At 39.1% G+C, this 22576-nt stretch overlaps 2 protein-coding genes across 5 annotated transcripts in view; one reads left to right on the top strand and one right to left on the bottom strand.

Annotated features, from left to right (window-relative positions):
* Positions 1-8234, top strand: part of LPIN2 (lipin 2) — an 82020-nt gene extending 73786 nt beyond the window's left edge. For all 4 annotated transcript variants that reach the window (XM_006139030.5, XM_006139028.5, XM_006139027.5 and 1 more), the window contains exons 17-20: positions 1640-1792; positions 2749-2863; positions 3661-3764; positions 4023-8234. In XM_006139030.5, the coding sequence (XP_006139092.2) occupies positions 1640-1792; positions 2749-2863; positions 3661-3764; positions 4023-4167 (517 nt within the window). In that variant the 3' untranslated portion in view covers positions 4168-8234. The remainder of the gene's footprint in view (positions 1-1639; positions 1793-2748; positions 2864-3660; positions 3765-4022) is intronic.
* The window catches only part of EMILIN2 (elastin microfibril interfacer 2), a 66845-nt gene continuing 51797 nt past the window's right edge, over positions 7529-22576 (bottom strand). The window contains exons 7-8 of the mRNA XM_006139031.5: positions 15325-15459; positions 7529-13204 (exon numbers count right to left, since the gene is read on the bottom strand). Of these exons, the coding sequence (XP_006139093.2) occupies positions 12867-13204; positions 15325-15459 (473 nt within the window). The 3' untranslated portion in view covers positions 7529-12866. The remainder of the gene's footprint in view (positions 13205-15324; positions 15460-22576) is intronic.

The following is a 22576-nucleotide window of genomic DNA, read 5'->3' as shown; positions in this document are numbered from 1 at the left end:
TTCCAAAGAACAAATTCAAACTTTAACATTTCTCTTACAAGTTATAATTGTTAAAACTAAAGACATTCTTAACTGTTGTGCAGTTTGGGAAGTAGAATTGTAAGTGTTCCTTAGATTGCAGTGAAAGTGTATGATATACTTTTTAAAGAATCATGGAAGTACATAATTATTTTGTGTAAGTTATTTGAAATGTAAATTTATTTGGGCTTAAGTTGTATGCTTTCAGCTATTTATATCTTGCATTGTTTTATACCTATAAGTTACTGAACTTCAGAAGTATAGTAATTATGCTTTTTAAACTAAACTTTTTAAAAAGCATTAGAGTCTAGTAATCTTTTAAATTGTTTACATTTGTTGCTCTCCAGTGTTAGGATCAAATCAGGACAAACACATTTGTAATCTTTAGTGTGACAAACACTTTTTTTTCCTCCAAAAACATTGATGGCACCAGTATTCACCAGCCACTCTGTGAATAGTATTTAGCTGCATTTAGTTTTGTACCTGAGTGATACAAGATAAACAGTTGTTTGGGGATATTTTCAAAAATTATTTTAAGGAGAATTTTTTTTAAATGGATGTTTAGAATCATTGCCTTGACAGATTAGATTCGAAGCTTTGGTACCTTCGTGTTGACCTTGGATATAATGCAGAGGGCCAAATGTTGCCTCTGGCCATTACTGTCAATTGGAATTGGGCAGAACTCCAAGCAGCTGTCTTAGCTTTGTGGGTCAGATTTCATCAGGCGTTTAAAAATGCATTTGCATCCACTTGCGCACACAACACCAACACACTAATACCTTTCTTGTATAGGTATACTTGCATATATAGCCTGTATACATGTTTAAATGCAGATATTTTTATATGAATAGACATCTGCAAGTATATTTTTAGAGCCTTAAAACTCTTTTCAGTAAGTTGGCAACTCTGACATGACATACTATAACTAAGGGCTGGTCTTCACTATCATGGTAAATTGATCTATTTTATGTAACTTCAGTTATGTGATGAATAGTATGACTATGTTGTTAGAGCTACTTATCTTGGGGCTACACTGAACTATGTTGACGGAAAAGTGTTTCTCATCAAATTCCCTGTGTTTCTTGGGAAGGAGGTGTACACAAATCAATTTAGTATGTCTTCACCAAACCTAGAAAATGGACACTTACTGCAGCAGTGTAGATCTACCGGCAAGTGAAAACATACCCTAAATATTTCTGTCTGGAAGCAACAGCCGGACCTTTTAATATGCAGAGTCCTTATCTGCAAATGCATGTTTAAATAATTGCTATAACTAATGGGGAGGGGGTGTTGATTGGGAGTTAGATATAGCAGGTTTGTTTACAATTTTTTCCCCACAATTATCAGGAACTACCAGGTTGTGCATAAATCTAGCCTATAACAGTGTGATCTTAATACTTAGTATCTGTTCTCCTTTCCCCTCACTATTAGGCTTGCTTTTTCAAGTCTTTAAATTATTACAGGCTCTTCAAAGGAGGGGCAACCTTCTCTTTCTATGCATGCTGAGTGTACAATGAGATTACTACCCTATTTAGTCTTCTAGGCACTACCATAATACAATGTTGATTTTGGGAAAATGTCTTTACATGAAATATAAGCTAAGCAGAATAATCTTCCTTAGGAATGGTTACAAGTTTCTGTATTGCTCTGCTCGTGCAATTGGAATGGCAGATATGACAAGGGGGTACTTACATTGGGTGAATGACAAAGGAACAATCTTACCCAGAGGGCCCCTATTGTTGTCCCCCAGCAGCTTATTTTCGGCCTTTCATAGGTAAGTACATGGGTGTTTTATTGCTAATTTTATGTGCGCTAAAAAGGCAAGTAGTGGGAGAAGGTAAATGGAAAAGGCTTTAGAAACTGCATGAAATGGCTGCTTTGTAAACTATCACTATGTCATTGTTCTTATTTTCACCTCTGCAAACTGAAGAGGCCATAGTTTTATTACGACCCCTTGAAACATTTGCTGATTCTGAAATATTTCATTTACACCGTAACATTTATAATCACATGCGTCTATTAAAAGCTGTTGCAGCAGATAAAATGTCAGCCTGGTAAACGAGATGTTTATTCACTGCTCTCCCTCCCATCCTGTGACTGACACTTTAACATAAGGTCTGTATATATCAGTAAAATTCTGTCCAGAGAAGTATGGCTGCAAAAACTACAGAGTTGAACGTCTACAAATTTAATCTGGATTCCCTAGCTTTTTGCTACCACACTGAGTGTTCTTACAGCCTTAGGAATTATACGTTGCAAGAAGACTGTAATGATTAACATTACTTTTTTATAAAGAATCCAGAAAGGGTCAGCCTTCTAGATTTGTTACCTAAATATCTGAGAGAATCACTGCTGGAATCTTCAATAGATTAATCACTGATGATAGCCAATTAATGTAAAAGTAATATAGTTTTAGGGGAAGTAAAATAAAAATAAACTGACACACATTGTAGCCAGCAGTTAGAAATTTGGTATGGCATGAAAATTTACCTGCCCAGGCAGAGACATTATAGACCTGTATTTTACTGCAATTTGTGTTAAAGAAGAAAAAAGTTGTGTTAACGATCTTGTGGGGGGGGGAACCCACTTTCCCAGCTGATACAATATCTGTACAGTGGAAATTTCAACCACACAACATACTGTGAGAATTCAAACACTAGTTAATAGGGGGAATTAGCTCTCTGAAATGGTGATTTAGGATTCACTGATTGTGTTCAAATTTTATTCTAGAGAAGTGATAGAAAAGAAGCCTGAAAAGTTCAAAATCGAGTGTTTGAATGATATCAAGAACTTGTTTGTGCCAAGTAAACAGCCTTTCTATGCTGCTTTTGGAAACAGGCTCAATGTAAGTCTGCACCTTTCTAAATGTAGGGTCAAAACACCCATTTTATTTGTGAAACAAGGGAAATAAGCAGTTTGTGGTCCTTTTACAAATGTAAGAAGGAAATTGAACAGCTTTTAATTTATTAAACACCTGGTGACATTTCCCTTTTACAGCCCTCTCCTAAAACACACTTCAGGCATATGCCATTCTACTGGTTTTGGTTGGAACTACACGTATTAGTGAAGTTGCTCATGTGTAAATGCTCTGATCCTTTGGTGTTTCTAAAGTGGTGTTTGCCACTGTATCAGAGAACCAAACGTTATTAATTCCATAGCAACTCTAAGAAGAAACATTCTTCTTCCACACAATTTTCATTTTCCTCTCCTCTCCTTTTGTCTTCAGTGATGTAGGTGCTGAGTCCTGAATTAGCCAGGAAGGGATGGGCCCCAATAGTATTTATTGCTTTTCCATTCCAGAAATGGAATAGGCCATAAACAAAATTATTCTTGGGTGAACGGGGGTACTAGGACCTGGGAACAAATCTTACTTCCCAGACTCTGACCAGAAATTCATCTTATTTTCTGCTGTATATTCTAACCCTTTCTGTGCTATCTGAGGTTTATAACTTTTAAATGTGTGATGCTTTTCATGTCTTTTTTTTATTTTTGAAGAGACACATTTTAGTTACTTCAATATGCTTTTAAATCTATCTTCATGTTGTTTCTGTGAAGTTTTTTTCTGTTGTGCAGTGCTCACATAAGGGAATCTAAAAGTAGAGTAATAACTTCCTTCTGCCCCACTGTTCATGCTTTCTGTAGGATGTGTATGCCTACACGCAAGTGGGAGTCCCTGACTGCAGAATATTTACAGTGAACCCCAAAGGTGAACTGATCCAGGAACAGACAAAGGGAAACAAATCCTCGTAAGACCACTTTTATTATTTCAAATAATCAGAAGTGGGGGGTGGGTTGAGTTGAGCTTCAAGTAACCACGATGCTATAATACGAAATCATAAGGAATTGTGTGAAATCCTGCCTACTTCAGTCTCAGATATTTACTGAAATTTATTTAGAAATAAAATTTAAACTAACAAAATAAAGTGGAAAGTAACTTTTGGAGAAACACTTTTGGCACAACAGTGACTAGATTGTGAAATAACCATCTTTTTTTTTTAATATAGGTATTTCAGGCTAAGTGAGCTTGTGGAACATGTGTTCCCATTGCTTAATAAGGAACAGAGTTCTGCTTTTCTGTTCCCGGAATTCAGTTCCTTCTGCTTTTGGCGAAAACCATTTCCTGAAGTGAACATGGAAGACCTAGTCTGAACAGCTCTACTTACCTGGAGATGGGATTTCGTATCCAGACATTCAATTTCAGTATGAAGAGAGAGAGCTCTGGAGATGCTAATTTTATACATTGGTACCACGAGTCTTACTAGAGACAATACTTTTAAGTCTATGGGTTTGGCACAAACAAAATGCAAAGTTTCTGTATCTTTGTCCTTTGACTTTAAGGTATTTGAGATCAGCTTATGTTATAGCAGCAGGGCTAAAGCACTAGATGACAACACAAGTGTGGACTTCTTGCTGCGTCTTTGCCTTTCCATAGATATCAAACTCACCTTAAATATTGACTTTTTATATATTAATGTCCTTAATATTTTTTTATAAAATAAGCCAAAAAGTGCATGGAAGCTGCCAAATAGTCAGCCATGTTATAGACGAATGTTCAAATTGGTAATTGGGCCATTTTAAAAAGAGCAACTTTCTGAAACAACTATGGCTCCATATTTCGTAAACAAAATATAGAAAATGCTTTGTCTTTAGTGTTTGACAGGTTGTTAATGGTCAAAGTTGCATCTTAAATGTAAATAGTTTTGTCACATGTACAATTAGAATGTGCTTGTACAGCACAGTGCTGCTCATGTTAACTCTGCTTTGTAAATTTTCCTAAACATTCAGTGATTTGACCATTTTACAGGCTTATTGCTTAACCTCCTTTTAAATCAATTCTGTCTTGGGAAGTTTCAGTATACCTTTTGATTCTTGAATGACTTTTGTTATTCCCAACTGCCACCTTCCATGTCAATTTTCAATCCAGAGGAAGTTTAGTAAAAGCTTACTCTAAGAGGTGGGAAGTAGGTGTTTTTCATGGCATTGAAATGCATATATCTATGCACAGTGTGTAGGCCAGTAGATTATATTCAGAGAGTTGTCACTGAAGAAAATTTATGTATTTAATTTTTTAATTGAATCTACTGCAGGACTTTCCAGAATTGTGTTTAAGGGTTTTCAGTTGTTGAAGGAAGTACAGTAGAGCAATGAGTGCTACCTGTAAGGCTTGTGTTCTGAATGCTGTCTTGCAAAGCCAACAGAATTGTCAGGTAAATGACCAAGCATTGCTGTGTGACCGTGCCTTGGCTTCAGGCCAGCTCCTGTAACTATGCTAACTGCCTCACAGGCCTAATACTGCCAATTCCAAAAGCAGCTTGCCTGCGATCTTCACTGGGTATCCAAAAAATTCTTGAAAGGCAAAGTCTTCCTAGAAAGGGTATTGTATAAAGCTGGAGAGAGAAATTCTGTTCTATGCTAGGGCTGTGAATGGTTTACCTGTTCCAGTTAACTGGTAAGGAGGAACAGCTCCCCACTTACCACAATTAACCAATTAATCAGGATTTTATATGCCTATTCTGTGCCTCTTAGAACTGCAGAGTATAAGAGAGGATATTCATCATAGGCTGTCAGTGAAAACAGGTTTTGTAAATTTTTATAAAGAATTTGTCAGTCTGAGAATTCTCAATGTGAGGCTCTAGGTACTAGCTCCAGTAAACTGGAAAATAAGATTCACTGAATATTTTTGGATCAGCATCTCATTTGAAGTAAATTATTTTTTAATGAACAGCTCACAGCAGCTGGAATTATAAGCAAGGAGCTGAAGTTGCAAAGGGGACCTGGCTCTTTTGTGAAGGCTGAGATGAAGAAAAGGGGTGAGTTAAATCAGTGGTAGCTTACCTGTTCATGCTGTGCCATGTAAATAAATTAATTAAATGGCACCTTCATTAGAGTATGTCTTTTTCGGTATGCTAATGATGATTTCCACTTAGCAGTTCCCCAGATCAAACATTTACTTAGTGGTTAAGTAGATTAGACTGCATTTTTTTTTAATGATCCAAACAAATGTCTGAAGATGTAGTATGTAAGTTAGTATTTGCAGCAGCTATAATTGTATAAGGATTACTCAATCAGGAATCTCAGTCTTTGTCTTTAATGGAAGCAGTACTGTGCTGCAAATGCTGTTAGAGAAAAGTAATGCTATTGCTCGTTTATTATTTCACAGGGTTCAGGACTCAATGTGGCCTCTTTTTATAGATCATTGCACAGAGCAAAGGCTTAGGAACCCTAGTCCTTATAAAACCTCTGTATCTGTTTTTTCTTGCTTGCTTTCTTTTAATAGGGAAAAGCATTTTTCACAAAGGATAATATTTTCATACATTGCTTTGAAAATCAATGAGATACGGTCGAAGTGGAAAAAAATCCCCTCAATGATGCAGTCTTTTTTAAAAAAAAAAATATTTCCATAAAAGGACTAGAGCTGTATCTCCTAGATTAACTCTTCTGTGGTAGCCAGAATTTCCTTCAGTGGGTTAAGCCAAGGGCACCAGAGACTGAGCTAAATACAGTTTTGTTTGCTTTTTAAAAAAGCACTTAATGAAAAACTTAAAACATCCTGATGAAATTCCAGATTGGGCAGAATGCAAAAATATTTCTACACTTTGGCTGTAAATGACTTGGCTATTTTTATCTTAACCTAGGTTTTCATTCTGTCTACAGTTGAACAACATGCAGTGATGAATTCTGTGCACTTTAAGGTCGGTCAGGGCAAAATCAACATAGAACTTGATTTAAATAAACCGTATAGGGTCAAATGTCTCCTTTTAAGCACCAGTAATTTAAATTAGTGAGAGCACTTGAGTTTATGTTGCAGTTTTGGGGTGAAATTTTGGCATTTAGGGATTTCCAAAAAGCTGCTGAAAAAATGTTGTCCTTCCATTTTGTGATGGTTATAATTCTGCTATACAGTTTTTGATACAATGCAAAAGTTTTCTTGAGTCTTCCTGAGAAGCAAATGAGTTTATTTGAAACCAACTTAGTCTGAGTAGAGCTCCAAATGTATGTTAATGTCACTTGAGAAGTCCATTTCAGAGACTGAACTTCGGTGTTCTATGCATACCATTGCATACATACTTACAGAAGTAAAATATCCAGTATTCCGAACACCTTCAAAAAAGACATCTCATTAGAACTGTCAAATGGTAGGTTTCTGCTACAGTATTACAATATGACGTGGATATATTAGAATTGTACATTAGTCTGCTGCCTTTAGCTTAGTGAAGGTAGATGGTTTGAAAATAATGTGCTAAACCTATTTCAAATCAGCAGAACTTAAATCATTCTTTCTGTGAAAGAGAGGAGCTGTAAATTGTGTGCATGCACATGCACATGCATGTATTTTTGAAGATGCAGATCCCCTTTGCATTGGAACAGTGTTTGATACCATAAACTTCCACAGTATTTCTCTGGGGATAAGAAAGTAACACTGCAGTTCAGATCTGGTCAGTCTATTGGACACTGTCCATTTCTATAGTAATTATCATTTAAGCACTTGTATATATAAACATTTCTGGACTTTTATTATTTTTTTTTTTTACTTTCATGTGTTTAAGCTTGTACTTCAAAAATATGGCGCTTTTAATCTTTTTTTAATGTAGAAGTGCAGGTGTGATGTGGGATCATGTATTCTTAGCCTCTTGACATCATTATGCTGTTTTTTAGAACATAAGTCTTCAACTGGCAAAGTCTTAACACTTAAATCAACTAAATTACATAAGTTTGAATCATTCTGGCCAATTGTAAACCAAAAGGATTATATATTTGACATTGTATTCAAGTCTGCTAGAAATAGATTCCTCTACATTAGTTTAAAAATAAGCAACTGAATTACAACTTCATTACAAATCATTAGAAGACTGGGTTGAATTTTATATGCCTTTGAATGTAATTTTTGCCTAAGAAAGCTGTTTCCTATGTTAAATCCTGCTGAGTAGGATGAAATTCTGCTTCATTTTTTTTTAAAAGTGTTAATTATTTCCAGATGAAAGCTGCATTTTTGTTTAAGGTACGGGTCAGGAAAACTAATATTTTTCCTATTTCATTATTAAATTGAGAATATGTGAAATAGTTGATAAACAACACAATCACTAATAAGTAAGTGTTACATTGTCAACTCTGTGAATATGCCAGTACAGCAGTCTTTGGGTAAATAACCCACACTTTGGTGCAGTGTTTATTGATGTTCAAAACAATGTTACCACAATAAACAAACTTAAAGAGTTTTCTGCCATTTGTTCTTTGGAAAACTATAAGTACTAAGGATTTATGTAAATCATCCTTTTGCATTTTAGATTGAATCAGGCTTATCTACTGAAAACATGTATGTAAAAAAAAGCAGGAAGAAAAACAAAATATTCTTTTGGAATATCTCCCAAGGGCTGATGTCAGTGTTCAGTTCTGTTCCATGTATTGATAAGTAATCTTGAGTACTAATACTGATCACATGTTACATACAGTCTACTAGGGAAGTTTACTTATGCTAGTTGCTTGATATTTCCTCTGAGTTACTTTTTTACTGAATCCAATGGATTGTCATGAATAGAGTAATTTTCTAATGTGGGAAAGTAGTGTGTTGTATACAGAAATACTCTGAAAAGTCAAAAGGCACAAACTTATTTGTCTATGTGTAAATGAATGTGTTCCTCTCCCCCTCCCGCCCCACAACCATCAAGCACACATTTTCTTCTTATGCAGAGCTCTTTAGCTGGGTCCTAGACCATCTCAAAACTGCTTGTGGGGGCTCTATTACAGCAGATATGGTACCACGTCCTGTCAGCCTTCCTGCTGTATTCTATTTACATTGCCCAAATGTAGTACTTTAAAGTAACAGAGAATTGTGGTTACTTGCATGGCTAAAAAGTAGCATTAAATGTGGGGTTGCCCATAATATTTACTTCAAGTGGCAGAAATAATCTGTCTCCCCATTAGCTGTAGGATTCCAGACAAGACGGATAAACATGTGTCTTGGTATGACAAACCCTATAGTTTAGCAGACGTAGATGCACAGTTTAGCAGACATCTAAGTCTCTGTGTCAACTTCTATTACCATCAGTGCTCTAAGTAAGAGAGCAACTGTGGTACTACTAGATTTGGAAGATCGTAAGTTGTAAAAAGGTACACAATGGATTTTTTTTACTGTGAAAAATCAGGCCTATCCAAGGCTGTAGGATTACTGAAGTTTGTCAGATTGCCTTCTCTGAATCAGTGGCTGCACTCAAGTGTTTGTCCTCAGCGCTGGTGTGGGATTACTGTTCTACATGTGCATTAATTTGAACTGTATAGAGAATGAGCAATCTGATCAAAAGCACCAAATGAACTGACTGTCTAGCTAAAAAAATGCATCTTGTAGCAAAGACCCCCATAAAATCCAAAATATTTCAAACTAGATGAGGCTGAGAGATGGCTTAAAACCCAGATGGAAATTATGATAGACTGGTTTGCTATTTATCATTCCGTTTAAAATACGAAACTTACAGTTCTATGCAGCAAGGTTGCTTTGGATACCTCCTGTATGATCTCTAAACTACCACTGATTCATTAGATAAAAAGCTTTTTATTTTAAGAGAGCTTGCCTATCAACTGAGCTTCCCTGAGCACTCAACTCACATTGTTTCCATGGGTCATTTCTAGGACCACCTCCAATTTTCTAACACTTAAGTCACACATAACTTGGAGCCAATTTCTTAAAGCACAGTCTTCGGGGAGGAGTGTAAGAAAGCAAAGAAGCAAGAGACGTCATAAGTTAGGAGAAACTAGTTGTCATAACAGAAGCTCTTTACACCAACAGTAACCATCATTGTATGGAAATTACTGTCAGGAACACTATCCTCACTCTCACAGGGCTTGCGAGACAAGCCAAGCCTCGCCTACAGGCAAACCCCTCAACCTCAAAGCAAATTCTTTCCAGCAACCACACATCACACCCCAGGCTACAGCTACACTGCTGTTTTTTTGTGGAAGAGGTTTTGCCAATAAAAAGCCCCATGGAAACGGGGCCATTTGTCAGAAAAAAACCTTTTTCGCAAGATCCCTTATTCCTCAAAAATAGCAGTTTACAGGATTTTGCGAAAAAGGGTCTCCACAGGGCTTTTTATTGGCAAATCCTCTTCCAGAAAAAAGAATTGGAAGATATGCAAATGAGAGCACAATTTGCATATCCTCTTTCGGGGGGGGAAAAAAAGGAAGTGTAGCTGTAACATCAGAATTCATTCAGGAACCTACCCCTGCAATAAACCCCATTGCCAACTCTGTTTACACATCTATACAAGATTGTGTGTGTTCCTCCTCTCTATGTTTTTAGCTGGTTATGTCCCTCTGGGATGTCATATTTTAAATGTTTATATATATTGTTTTGGTTTTTTTGTAAGCCACCTTGAATATTTTAAATTGAAAGGTGGGGTAAAAATATTTAAATAAAGTGATGCCATCCCAGGTTCATACAACTAACTGCACAGCCTCTAATATAATATATGCCAGCAATGCCCTTCTGCCATGCATATTGGCCAAACTGACCAGTTTCTACAACAGAGGATTAATGGACAGAAGTCAGATATTCAAAATGGTAACGTACAAAAACTTGTAAGGGAACATTTTTAACCTGCCTGGACACTTATTAATGGACTTAAAAGTAGCCATTCCTCTACAAAGGAATGTTACAAGCCAACTAGAGGGAGAGTGCAGAATTGACCTTCATATGCAAATCTAACAGTCTCCCTTTGTTTGGACAAAGACTTGAATTGGTTAACATAACACTAGATTTCCTTACATCAGTGGTCTCCTACCTTTTTAAGCACAAGATCACTTTTTGAATGTCAGTCCAGGATCTACCTCTGCCATACCCCTTCGCTGTGGCCCTGCCCTCCTAACTCTGTGAAGATGGTGTACAGGAGAGGCTGCTTTTGTGCAAAATCTTACCAGTCTAGACGCAGCCTAAGACTCTGGGCAGCAGCAGTAAGGCAGTGCAGGGAGGGGCAGCTGAAGTGCCAGCACTTAATAGCCTCCCAGCCAGACCAGTTAGGATCACCTGTCAGAGACTCCAAGATCTACCAGTAGATCCTGATCTACTGGTTGGTGACCACTGCCTTACATTAAACAAACACCCTGCTGACCTCAAAAGCACTTGCAGCCCATTCAATTAGCCTCATTAGCACCAGGATTACAATTGACAGGTAATTCTCCCCCCTCACTCTGAGGGTCCCCCTTTTTTTCCTCCACTTTAAGATAATCTGAAGTGGGTTTTGCCCACGAAAGTTCAGGATACAGTGAGTGTTTGTGTGTATATAAGGTGCCACAGGCCTACTCATTTGTAAAAGTTGTTAAAGTAAAAGCTAAGTTTACAAAGAAGCTTCGACTCAGAATTCTACTACAGTGTAAAAGTTTCTTCTGTAGCTGATGCATTAGGTTCTCAAACTGATCCTGAAAGGTGAGCTCATTCTGTTTCTAAACAATGAGCTAAAGACTTCCCCCCAATACAACTCTAAACTTCTATTCCAAAGCTACCAGTTCAGCTGTAACAAGATGTTGACTAGATAAATATTTATCATACCTTGTCACAGGTTCTTAGCTTCTAACAGAATTGAATTCATACAGAGTAATTTCTATTGATGAATCTGGAACAGCTAAGTTCAAATATTTATATACCACTTTCATAAATAACTCTATATAGAGGAAGACTATTACAATCATCAATTGATAGATTTTACAAAATTTCAGCATGTCCCCACTCAGATGTTTATAGATTCCGCCGCGCCCCCCCCCCCCCCCGGCACAAAAAAGGATCAAAATCTACCAGATTTAATGAGCTAAAAGATGACAACCCCACTCTTGTCTAAAAGTTTCACAGATGCTACAAGTAATGCGGTTACTAAAACTGAAGAAAAAGTTTACTCTGTTATTTGACAGTACACTAGTTAGCATTGGCAACTTATTTTTTCTTATTTGTAAAACCTCTGAAAATTTAGCACAAGGAAATATTTTTGAAAGGTATTTAGTCCATTTCCAATTTAATGAACCTTTTCTAACAGAGCACAGACAATTTCCAAATTCTGAGTTAAGCGCTCACTGGGAGGGAAAGGTGAGGTTTGTTCTCAAAATGTTTTGTCTTAAGCTTTCACAGCCTGTCTCAGAGGAAGCTTCTATTCACTTGTCTTCCTTTTTACTCTATCAGCAGAAAATGACGCAGTTCTGTGTCAAGTTCCTAATTCAGAGCCAAGTTTTCCTTTTACATATGTTTCCAGTTGAATACAACGTGCCTGATATATTTTGCAACAGAGGGTGGAGTTTGCCCTTTGGACAGACAAAATATAATATACTTTTTGCCTGACTATTCCATAATTCCCTTAAGGCTTTTGACCTAAAGAGTAGCCATTAGATACTAAACAACTGATCTGAGCAGAGATCAGGTGATTCCTATATTATCACTTTCTTTTTGCACTAGTTTAAACATGAAAGTAGCAAGCCACTAAACCTGTAGAGAACAAAATAAATGTGGGATTTCAAATGACCAGTTTATGGAACTGACTGAGACACTAGTGGAAAAAATGGAAATTGGCAAATTGTTTACTCAGTAGTAATGTGAGAGCAAATCAGAGCTCTGCCAGCACAGACTAGATACAGATTTACTGTTTGACATCATTTCTACTATGTGGGCCTCAGGGGAGGGAGTTAAATTGACTGTTGTAGACATGCCTGTTATAGTGCTAGTATTTAGAAGTCTTGTGGGGAGGAGGAAGAGTAAAAAAAAATTAAACCCACCACAACAAATCAAATATATAAAATGAATATATTAGGCTTCAAATTTTATTACATTCAATTTCTTCTGAAAATCTTACCCTTCTCTTCTCTTCACGGGGAATCTAGACATGAGATATGGAAGGATAAAGAAGAACTCCACTAAATGTGGAGTACATTTCATCAGAGTCTGTGTAGGCCAATTTCCCCCCAGTAACTACAATGTTTACTTCATCTCCTGCTTTTAGATGAAGAACAAGGTGGAATGTTCCAGCACTACCACAGGTTTGTTTTCCTGACTGTGGTTTGTGATACTCAAGCAGTTCTCTTCTATAGCCAGCGGTGTGAAGCTGAGCAACACTTGCATTGGCAACAGATAGCACTGCTTCTACGTATTCATCCCTTTCAGGAGCAAGAACAGCAGTGATCAGATAGCGCCCTTCATAGGGAGATGTGAAGATGCCTGCAAAGACACTTAATTTTACTGACTGGAAACTCTCAAATGCAGTAATAACAACAAATTCATTTTAAAACTACAGCGTTATTCACTTCCTCATACCCAGACATCTGAGTAAGTACTGCCAAGGAAGGAAAATAAGGGCCCATTTAATACAGAAATGTTACCGTCCCCATGCTATATCAGATGTGTTTCATGGGCTGATAAAAGGAAATTATTTGCCCTAATCCATCTCACTTTGGGACTGCAGATAGAAAGGAATAAATGCCCCTTTGTGAAAAACCTCACTCTGCTTTCCAATTTAAATGTGGTGATGGAGGCCTGATGGCACTGCACCTCTGACATGCAGAAAGTTCAATCACATACTCATGTCTGCTGCTAGCAGCAAAGCCTTTGCCTGTATGTGGAACTATTCCAGAATAGGTTTATTCAGACCATTTAACACCTAAAAAATTGAAAATGAAGTCAAGCTAGAGAATTGTAGCTAGCACCCCACCTTTGAGATGAAGGGCACAGCTCATGCACTTCATGATTCCTGTGGCAATTACAAATGTCCTGAAGGTTTCAAAAGAGGAAGGCAGATAATGGAATGACTCAACTACTCCTGTGGCAAAGGGGAACGCTCCTTTACTACTTCTCCCCAAGCTGGGAAAAGGCTTTGGGATTCAGCCACTCGTAGGCACAAGGAGCATACTGAGACCTGCCTCCAGTTAGTACCTTAATTTTTCAAGATCCTTCAGTCTCCACATTCCTATAAGCACTCCTACATCTTGGGGAGCTAAGGAGTAGTAGCTGAGGAACAAGCTACCTGTGCCTAGGGAACTCCTTCATATGCCCCCAAAAGGGGCCTTCAATCATGTCACCTTTACTATGACCAATAGGTCTAACAAAGGACATTTACTAACCAAAAACATTGTCAACTGGGAACTAAGGCCTTGTATCCTTCCAGAATACAAGCTGGTACGCAAACACATCTCTAAACAGAGAGAAAACTGGAAATGAACAATCATTCCTCCCATGCTCTTAACTCTTCTCCCTCTCTCCCCTCCCCCCGTCACTGCTGTGAGGAGTTGGGGGGCTGTGATCGGGTTCTGTCATGACCTCAATGCTGCATTTTCTAGTATTTGTGTTCAGTTTTTTGTTTACATTTTCTGCTGCCAACTTCCATGTGCTGGAAGGATACAAAGGCGCCAATGTTCCCTCTATGTGTGGAATGAATTATGTTATGTGCATCAGTATTGATTAACAGGCATGTGCACCACCAGCAGAAACAAAAAGCCATGATTTAAAAATATCTTATAAGTTACTATAGAGATAATTACTCCAGCCAGAATACATCAGGCATTTTAAAACTCACTACTCAAAGAATTAAATTTAAACTAAGAGAAATAATTATGAAATGCACAAACCAATCAAAAACTTCAAACAACAACACTTTGAAAAAATAAAATTAGAGAGAATATGTGCACATTGCAGGAAGCACCTAGAAGTAACATAATACATGTATTCAGAGGTAGATATGAGAGAGAGAGAGACAGACATCTGCTGTCCCTTTGAAGTAGATCAGCACTCACCACTAGCCTGACGTCTGCTTGTTCAGACACAGCAGCAGCCTCCAGCTAGCTCTGTCATGTCCCCATCCTCTGCCATGCGGGAATGAGATACTTGGGCCAGGGGGAAAGGGAGGACAAGACACCCTGATATCAGCACCACTCTCCTGTTTCCCACTCTGCACAACAAGCAGGAGGCTCCCAAGAGCAGCTGGCCAAGGGCTCCCAGGCAGAGAGGCAGAAGAAGTGTGGCAGCAGGAGGAAGGGCGCCTGAAGAGCACAGCACTAAAACCCCTGGGTAGCCACACAGCTTACAGGGAAGTTAGCAAGGCTCTGCTAAGCAGCCTGAATTCCCTGTAACAAAGCCACCTTGGCAATGCATAAATACTTTAACTTAAATTTGGGTTATCAAACTCCTGTGTTGGTAATTTTAACCAAGGTGGGGTCTGATTTATCTCATAGAACTACTTGTTTTGTTTCTCCAGCACAAGCACCCTGGCAACATTCAAGATAATATAATAATATATGCCATGATATTGCCCAGCCAACTTCCCAGCTCCCCCTTTTGGCTGTTACCTGTGTTAGGATTATAGTAGTCTCCATCATTCACAAGTACTTTGTTAAAATGGACCACACCCACATCATTGGGGAAAGGCTTCTGAGTAAGACCAGCTGAAAAAGACACCAGGGAGGTGGCAGCAGCAGAAGGTCCTAGAATGGGAAAGAGAACAGAATCCAGACAGTCAGCATAAAGATGTCACCTTTTACTCTTGGGGCTTATAGCAGAGTTAGCTTCTTGTCTTGCACACACATTGTTTTCTGTCACTTTGGAGAGGCTGGCAGGAGTGCCACTGGGTCATTTTCCAATTGTCTCAGCACAAAAGGATTGGTAGCCATAATGTTTCCTTTCATAGCTTAACCTACCCAGGAGCAGCAGAGGAACCTGACAACTGGGTTCACCTACCAGGCTTTTCTTTATCACATGCTTCTCTTGAGAGAAGATCTGCAGGGGGGATGCCCTACAATGCCATGAAGGTGTTGTCAGACTTCACTGGGGCCAGGATTTCAGCCCAGGTGTTTCATGCTGCTTTCCAGGCTCTCTTCTTTTGCCACCGATTGCTCCTGCCTCGATAATCCCTGCCAACTGTGTGCTATACTCTTCCTCAACTGGGGTTTTCTCATAGCCAGCCTCCTGCCTTATTCCCTCTGGTTCACCTTCCTAGCTCTCTCCTTCAGTCAGTGATAATGCCCCTGCTCCTTTGCATTTGTGCTTCCACTCAGAAGATCATTTTCCACTACTGGACCAGCACAACAGCACTAAAAAAAAAAAATCCATCAGATTTTACAGCTGAAACTGCTTCCAATTGTCATATTGCCCTAATACAGCTTCTCCGAGCTTCATCTACCGGATACAAAAGAGAAATAGGAAAAGACAACTCCTCTGGAGTTTTGGTAGGGAAGGAGAAGATGATGGGAAGAGAGTAGGTGGAAAGTCCATCATGGCCCTCCCAGCAGTATTTGTAGTGATAAAACTAAGGGCACCACCTTACACCATAACCTCTCAATACAGTTCTTCCCCACAAGTTTAAAGCTATTTTCTCTGAGTTTCAGATCTGAAAACTCAAGTGTCTCAAATAAAATCATGTTGCATTGCGAAACTACAGAAATAGAAAGAAAAGCATAAATAGATAACACACATACTTTATTGCTTGCCAATAGCCAAGCAGTATGGTTTGTTAGCCACATGAAAGAACGTTCTTTGCTCAGTTAATGTTCCTTATTACTCCTGCCAATTCAATTAGACTCCTCCAGGGCTAATTACACCTTATATAGAAATGAGTATGTTGATGCAGTTCGTATGCTGAGGAGCCATAAGAAAGATGAGTTAAAATATTGGGGTGACCTACGTTAACAGGCTCATGTGCAGAGAGAGTGTAAACCCGCTGCCCTGCCCTGCCCCACACCCACACACACACACACACACTCACTCACACTCACACTCCTTCATAATCCTCCTCCGTGGGGCCAATCCTGGCCAGTCTGGGAAAGGCAGGGGTGGTGCATTGCCGCAGCCTCCCCTCCCTATGCTCTGGCCAGCCAGGGGAAGCCTGGGACTGATTCTTCCCTTCCTCCCCCAGGAGAGAGGCTGGGGGCACCCCTCCCACAGTTCACACTCCTCCCAGACAGAAATTTGTGCATACAGGCCTGATTAGCTTAATTCTACTTACACCTATCTCTAGCTGCAACTCTGGTGGCATTCCTCTCTTCTGGCTTTTCAGCATGTAAGTCACAAGACCTTATGATTCCTCAAGACTCAATGGGCTGTATTCAGAGATGAAAAATCCCACAACCACACATTATACTTCACACACATCTTGCCCTCCCCCCAAGGAAAAGATAAGAGAAAGAATCAAGAGTGGCATGTAATGCCCTCTTCTGGGATGCTAACCACCCAGCCCCGCCCCTTCCACATGAGCACCCCATTCCTGCAGCCGGAAGAGCCTCAGACCAGACAGGTCCCTGACACTGCCACCCCTACAGCCGAAGGAGCAGGATTAACCTCATGAATTCTTATCGGTTACTCAACCATTCTATAGTCGCTTCACTCTCAGGGAGCTCCCTGCCACTCTGCTCTGCTACATAAGAACAGCCATACTGGATTAGACCAAAGGTCCATCTATCCCAATAGCCTGTCTTCCGATAGTGGCCAATGCCAGATGCCCCAGAGGGCATAAACACAACAGGGAATCTTCAAGCTTTTCCTCTCCTGTCACCCATTCCAAGCCTCTGACACCATTCCTGCCCATCCTGGCTAATAGTCATTGATGGACCTAACCTCCATGAATGTATCTAGTTCTTTCTTGAATCCTGTTAAACTCCTGGTCTTCACAACCTCCTCTGGCAAGGAGTTCCACAGGCCAAATGTGCACTGTGTGGAGAAAATACTTTGTTTTAAATCTGCTCCCTATTAATTTAATTTGGTGACCCGTAGTTCTTATGTTATGGGAGCAAATAAATAACTTTTCCTTATTCACTTTTTCCACAGCAGCCATGATTTCCAGTGGGGTGCCAGGTGAGAGCTGATCCACGAGGGAAGCCAATTTAAAAACCAGCTCCCCTCTTGGACTGGCTGCCTGTAGCCCCATACTGCTGCCTTTTGTACAGAGGCAGCAGCGCAGGGTGACAGCAACCTCTGTCCGGGGATGTGCTGAGCTCCTGGACCCGGCATGAACTGGAACTCAACTGGGCTGCCTGCCTGCCTGGCTCCTAATACACTTTAAATTCAGAACTGCAGTGGGGGTAGGATCCAGACCTGGCATGAGCCAGGACTGTGCGGGCTGCTGGCCAGTCTGCTAAAAAACTTATAGGCAGGGAGGAGAGAGAATGCATGTAGTCTATAACATTAACCGATAAGCATTTGCAGTTAATCGACTACACTATTACATCCCTCAGTCACACCATGGGAAAAGTTCTTGCGTCTTCCCAAAGAACCTGAGCTTAATAATAATCATCAAAAACTTCCCCCATACAAATTGCCCAAACCCACAACTGCACCAAGGAAGGCTTAGCCCATGTTAGCCTATTATACCTGCCATCTCCCCAGTTCCCCCCCCCCAGAAAGAATGAACCACATGTGACTTATGTTCATCACACTGCTTCAGGCTCTGGCAGGCACTCCGATACTGCTGTGATGAGGACTGTACAAGAACATGCATAGAACAGTATAGAAAAGGAAGCATAGGTTTATAATTTACACATCAGTCAGCGTGTGAGAGCCGAAGGAGGTAACTCACTTCTAGGACCCACCAACTGAAAAGAAGGATAAACTTACATATAAATACAACAAGGAGTGCTGTGGCACCTTAGAGATTAACTAATTTAATTGAGAATAAGCTTTTGTGGGCTGGAGCCCACTTCATCAAATGCATATCATAGACTCTCTAAGGCTTTGTCTATACTATACCCCTTTTAGTAACACAGCTGTGTTGCTAAAAGTCAAGCAGTGTAAATGATGTTTACACCTGGCAGACAAAATACTTCCACTCCTTACAAGCAGGTTTGTGTTGTCCACAGAAGAGACCTCCTGCCAACAATGAGCCATTTACATTGCCACTTGCCACAGCAAAAAGTGTGTCCTTCAGGGGAATCTTTTTCTAAGCACCAATGGGTGACAACATTTTGTTCAATGGACAGTGTAGACAAAGCATTAGAGCCACCTCTGAAATTGCCACTAAGTAAATCTAGGGACTTGTCTGCAGGAGTTTGGCAAAAAGTGCCAGAGGGATGTTATATTAATGTGAACTAGGTGCCTTTTAGGTTGTGCCAGTAGGATTTACCCAGAGCAGTTAGAGCACAGGATATTAGTGTGCTTTACAAATCATACTGCTTTGCTGGTGCCATGTGACAAGTCATAAACAGTATGAGAGGGAAATAAGTGGATCTATGCTGCTTTACCCCATCTGAAGTCAATTAAAGTATATTGATTTATATCAAGTAAGGGTCTGACTCTGAGATGAGTCTGGGTAGTGGGTTTTTGTTTGTTTTTAACTCTTGCCACTAAACTCTGGCCAAGAATAACACTCTCGCTGCTTAGTTTCATGATGTTTTTCCCCTGGATCTGTTAGTAACATTGCCCTGCACCTTGTCCTTTATGTTCCTCCAAATCCCACCTCTGAATTCAAAGTGACAGAATGCTCACTTTAGTCCCCTTGCATTCCTGTGTCCCTTATTCGATTCCTCTTCAGATATCACATAGCTAGACATCAGTCAATATCAGCAATTCTTAAACCATCTTTGCAACAGACATTTGTGAACTGAGTTCTTCCTCCAAGCCTAACAAGTAAACACCAACAGAAAATAGAGCCCTGATCCAAAGTGGGATGTCCGTCACAATGACAATATTTAATAGTAAGTATTAAGATAATAAATGTCTCAGACTTCTACCAAAGTACTCTAAAACTTGCCTTTCGAGTAGGGATGTTAAAATATATTTATTTAGGTAAATGTGTAGCTGCTGAAAATTTCAGGGTTTACATGCATGGAGGGATGGTGGCTGCTCCCCAGGAGCTGGTGCACACAGGGAGCCAGCTTTTATGCTGATTTCCCCTTCTCCCTCCTCTCCCATGCAGTGTGGGGGGTTGCGGGTGGGCAGATAGCTCCCCTAGAGCTTAAAATCAGCTCCCACCAGCATCCCCAGGCTCATTGGTTAACCATGTACATGTTTACACATTCACATCACTACTTTCAAGACAATTTGGAGAAGTTCATGATAGCTAGGTATTAGACAAGAATGAACAATTCAGAATCAAGCTAATATTTGATACAGAAATATCTGAATGTTTTATTTATATATTCAGAAGGATAAAAGATGTTCATCATCAATTTACCCACTGACTCTGCTGCATCTACACTTTGGATACAGTTTCTTTTTTTAAAGGAACCATCAACTTTCAGTAAAACCCTAGTATGAGTAGGTAATCCTCACAAATTGCAATAATGAAGACTGTGGAGAGGGACGCATGGGAGGAAATAGTTAAGGCACAGGACTGAATGAGAAGATCAAAGTCCTGTTCTTGGCTCCATCCTTGACTTGCTATGTGATTTAGATAATGTCTCTCATCAATTCCTGGTCCTATTCGTCATGTCCTGTCTCTGAAATTCTCTCAACGCTTAGTGAGCAAAAATTCTAAGAAAATTATTCCAGATTCCATAAAATTCTAATGTGTTGTTTTTATCTGCTGTTGCTATTCCTTTCAACATTGATTTTCAACTAAATTTGTTCTGTCTAAAGAAAGTTTAGGAGGCTCGACTTTGATCCTATCAATTAACTTTTGTCAGCTCCCCTGCCCATATAATAGAGCTAACAATTGCTTACCTCAAAAGCAAACTATAAGATTTAATTCATTAACATCTGTAAAATGCTTAAAGAACTTTGGATAAGTAGTGCTACCTAAGTACAAAGTACATTATCTTCTTGGGTTTTATTTTTATTGAACTGCAGGTGAACTTGAACTTTATCCATTACTTGTATGTTAATGGACATTTTTGAACTTGAAGAGGTTAGATGAAATTCTACGATACAGAAAATATATAAATTTTCATTCAAGAAGAGGATCAAACAGTCCAGGGGACTGGAACAGAACCATCAACTCTGCACTTACAACACTTGCAAAACTGAAAGAGCAGAAGTTAAGAGAGTGCTGATTGGGCTAGTCAATCTAAATCTCAGCCTTGAAATAAACAATTATTTTGAGAAACACACAGCCAAACACAAGAAGGGCCAGTTCAGCCCTATGTTCTCTTGAGATATAAACTCAGTACATAAAATTGAATGGATGTGGGCTTTTGGATGAAAAATTAAAAAGGGAGGTGCTCCTCTGCACGGCTGTTAAAGATTTGATGACACCTTGGAGTAAAAGCTTTTGCCAGTGTCTTCAACCTAAATGTCTCCTTCCCCAGCCGTTGCACAGAGTGCTAAATGCTCTGCTCCAGAGGTGGCTGCCTTTCAGTGATGTTTGTATAAATATGCTACAGTACTAACTGCCAGAGCGCATCCTCCACTCATAAATGATCAATAGCTCCAGTGACATTTGCTGATGATCTACACCAAGGTATTTATCCCATGTTCATCACTATGTTACATGAGTACGTCTGATATCTGAGTTTGAGAGGCACTTTCAGATGGAGGCTGTTACATATGGAGTGTGTATATAATAAAAACACTACTGTTATTTTCAGTTTTTACTAATTATAGTCTAGGGCAATTGAGAAAAAGTGTAGAGATTTAGCAAAGGAAATCTTTGCTACATTTTCCTCCTTAGCTAATAGATAAAGCTATGTGGGTGGTGTCTTTTTCCTTTAATATATTTCCTGACTGTAGATAATAGCTACCATCATAAAACATTGGTTTTGTATCTCAACATCTTTAACGTTTGAAGCACATTATACAGTTATGTTTCATATAGTTTTACCATTAACTAGTGAAAACACTGTGGTCTATAAAATGCAAAATACTGGTACAAAGGAGAAAAACACATTGTGAGAAGAGAGTCTTAATATATAAGTCTATACATTTAACATGGATTTTGTTGACACCAAGATAAATAATTTTTCTTTATTTATTTTCCCTTTCCAGAACCCTCACCTATTGCTTCTTGTGGGTGTGGGAACACTTCCCAAACATAAAACCTCCTCTAAAACTACTTTAAGTTTCTAATTAGTTTTAACCTGGAGATTATAGCATGAACTCTTACAATTGTCTTCATGTCAGTTCCCAGACCAATGCATCATGCCTTGTCTCTGCAATTTTCTAAGCCCCAGCAAACAAAGTCCTAAAGAAAAGTCTTCAGATGCCATACAATTCTAATGTTTCATTTTTATTTGTTGTTGACATTTCTTCACACAAGAATTCAATTAAATCATTCTCTATAAAGAGAGTGTAGGAGGACCCACTTTGATCCTGGATTACAATATTAATTGCTAAGATATAGAAAGGACTAAATTGAAATTTATTTTTTAACATCGCAAGGAAGAGATTGTAGGGTAGTCAGATCACCTAGCAAACTAATATTTGGGCTAATTAAACTAATAAATTCTGTTCATATATTGAAAGGATTTAAACGTTTTGTAATACAAATGTCTTGGTATACAGAAAGTTCAACAGTTCAAATAAACTAAGCTAGTAAATTACCTTTTAATGTTGATGACACCAAGTGACACCCTGGCTCCACTGAAGTCAATGAGAAAATTTACATTGCCTTCAGTGGAGTTGGGATTTCTCTCAAGGAGAGGGGCAGCTCCCTTTCTAGCTAACGGGGGAGTGCACTGG

This window comes from Pelodiscus sinensis, chromosome 2 (assembly GCF_052426305.1).
Source record: "Pelodiscus sinensis isolate ZL-2025 chromosome 2, ASM5242630v1, whole genome shotgun sequence".
Classification (NCBI taxonomy): Eukaryota; Metazoa; Chordata; order Testudines; family Trionychidae; genus Pelodiscus; species Pelodiscus sinensis.
This window is presented reverse-complemented; position numbering and strand designations above follow the sequence as displayed.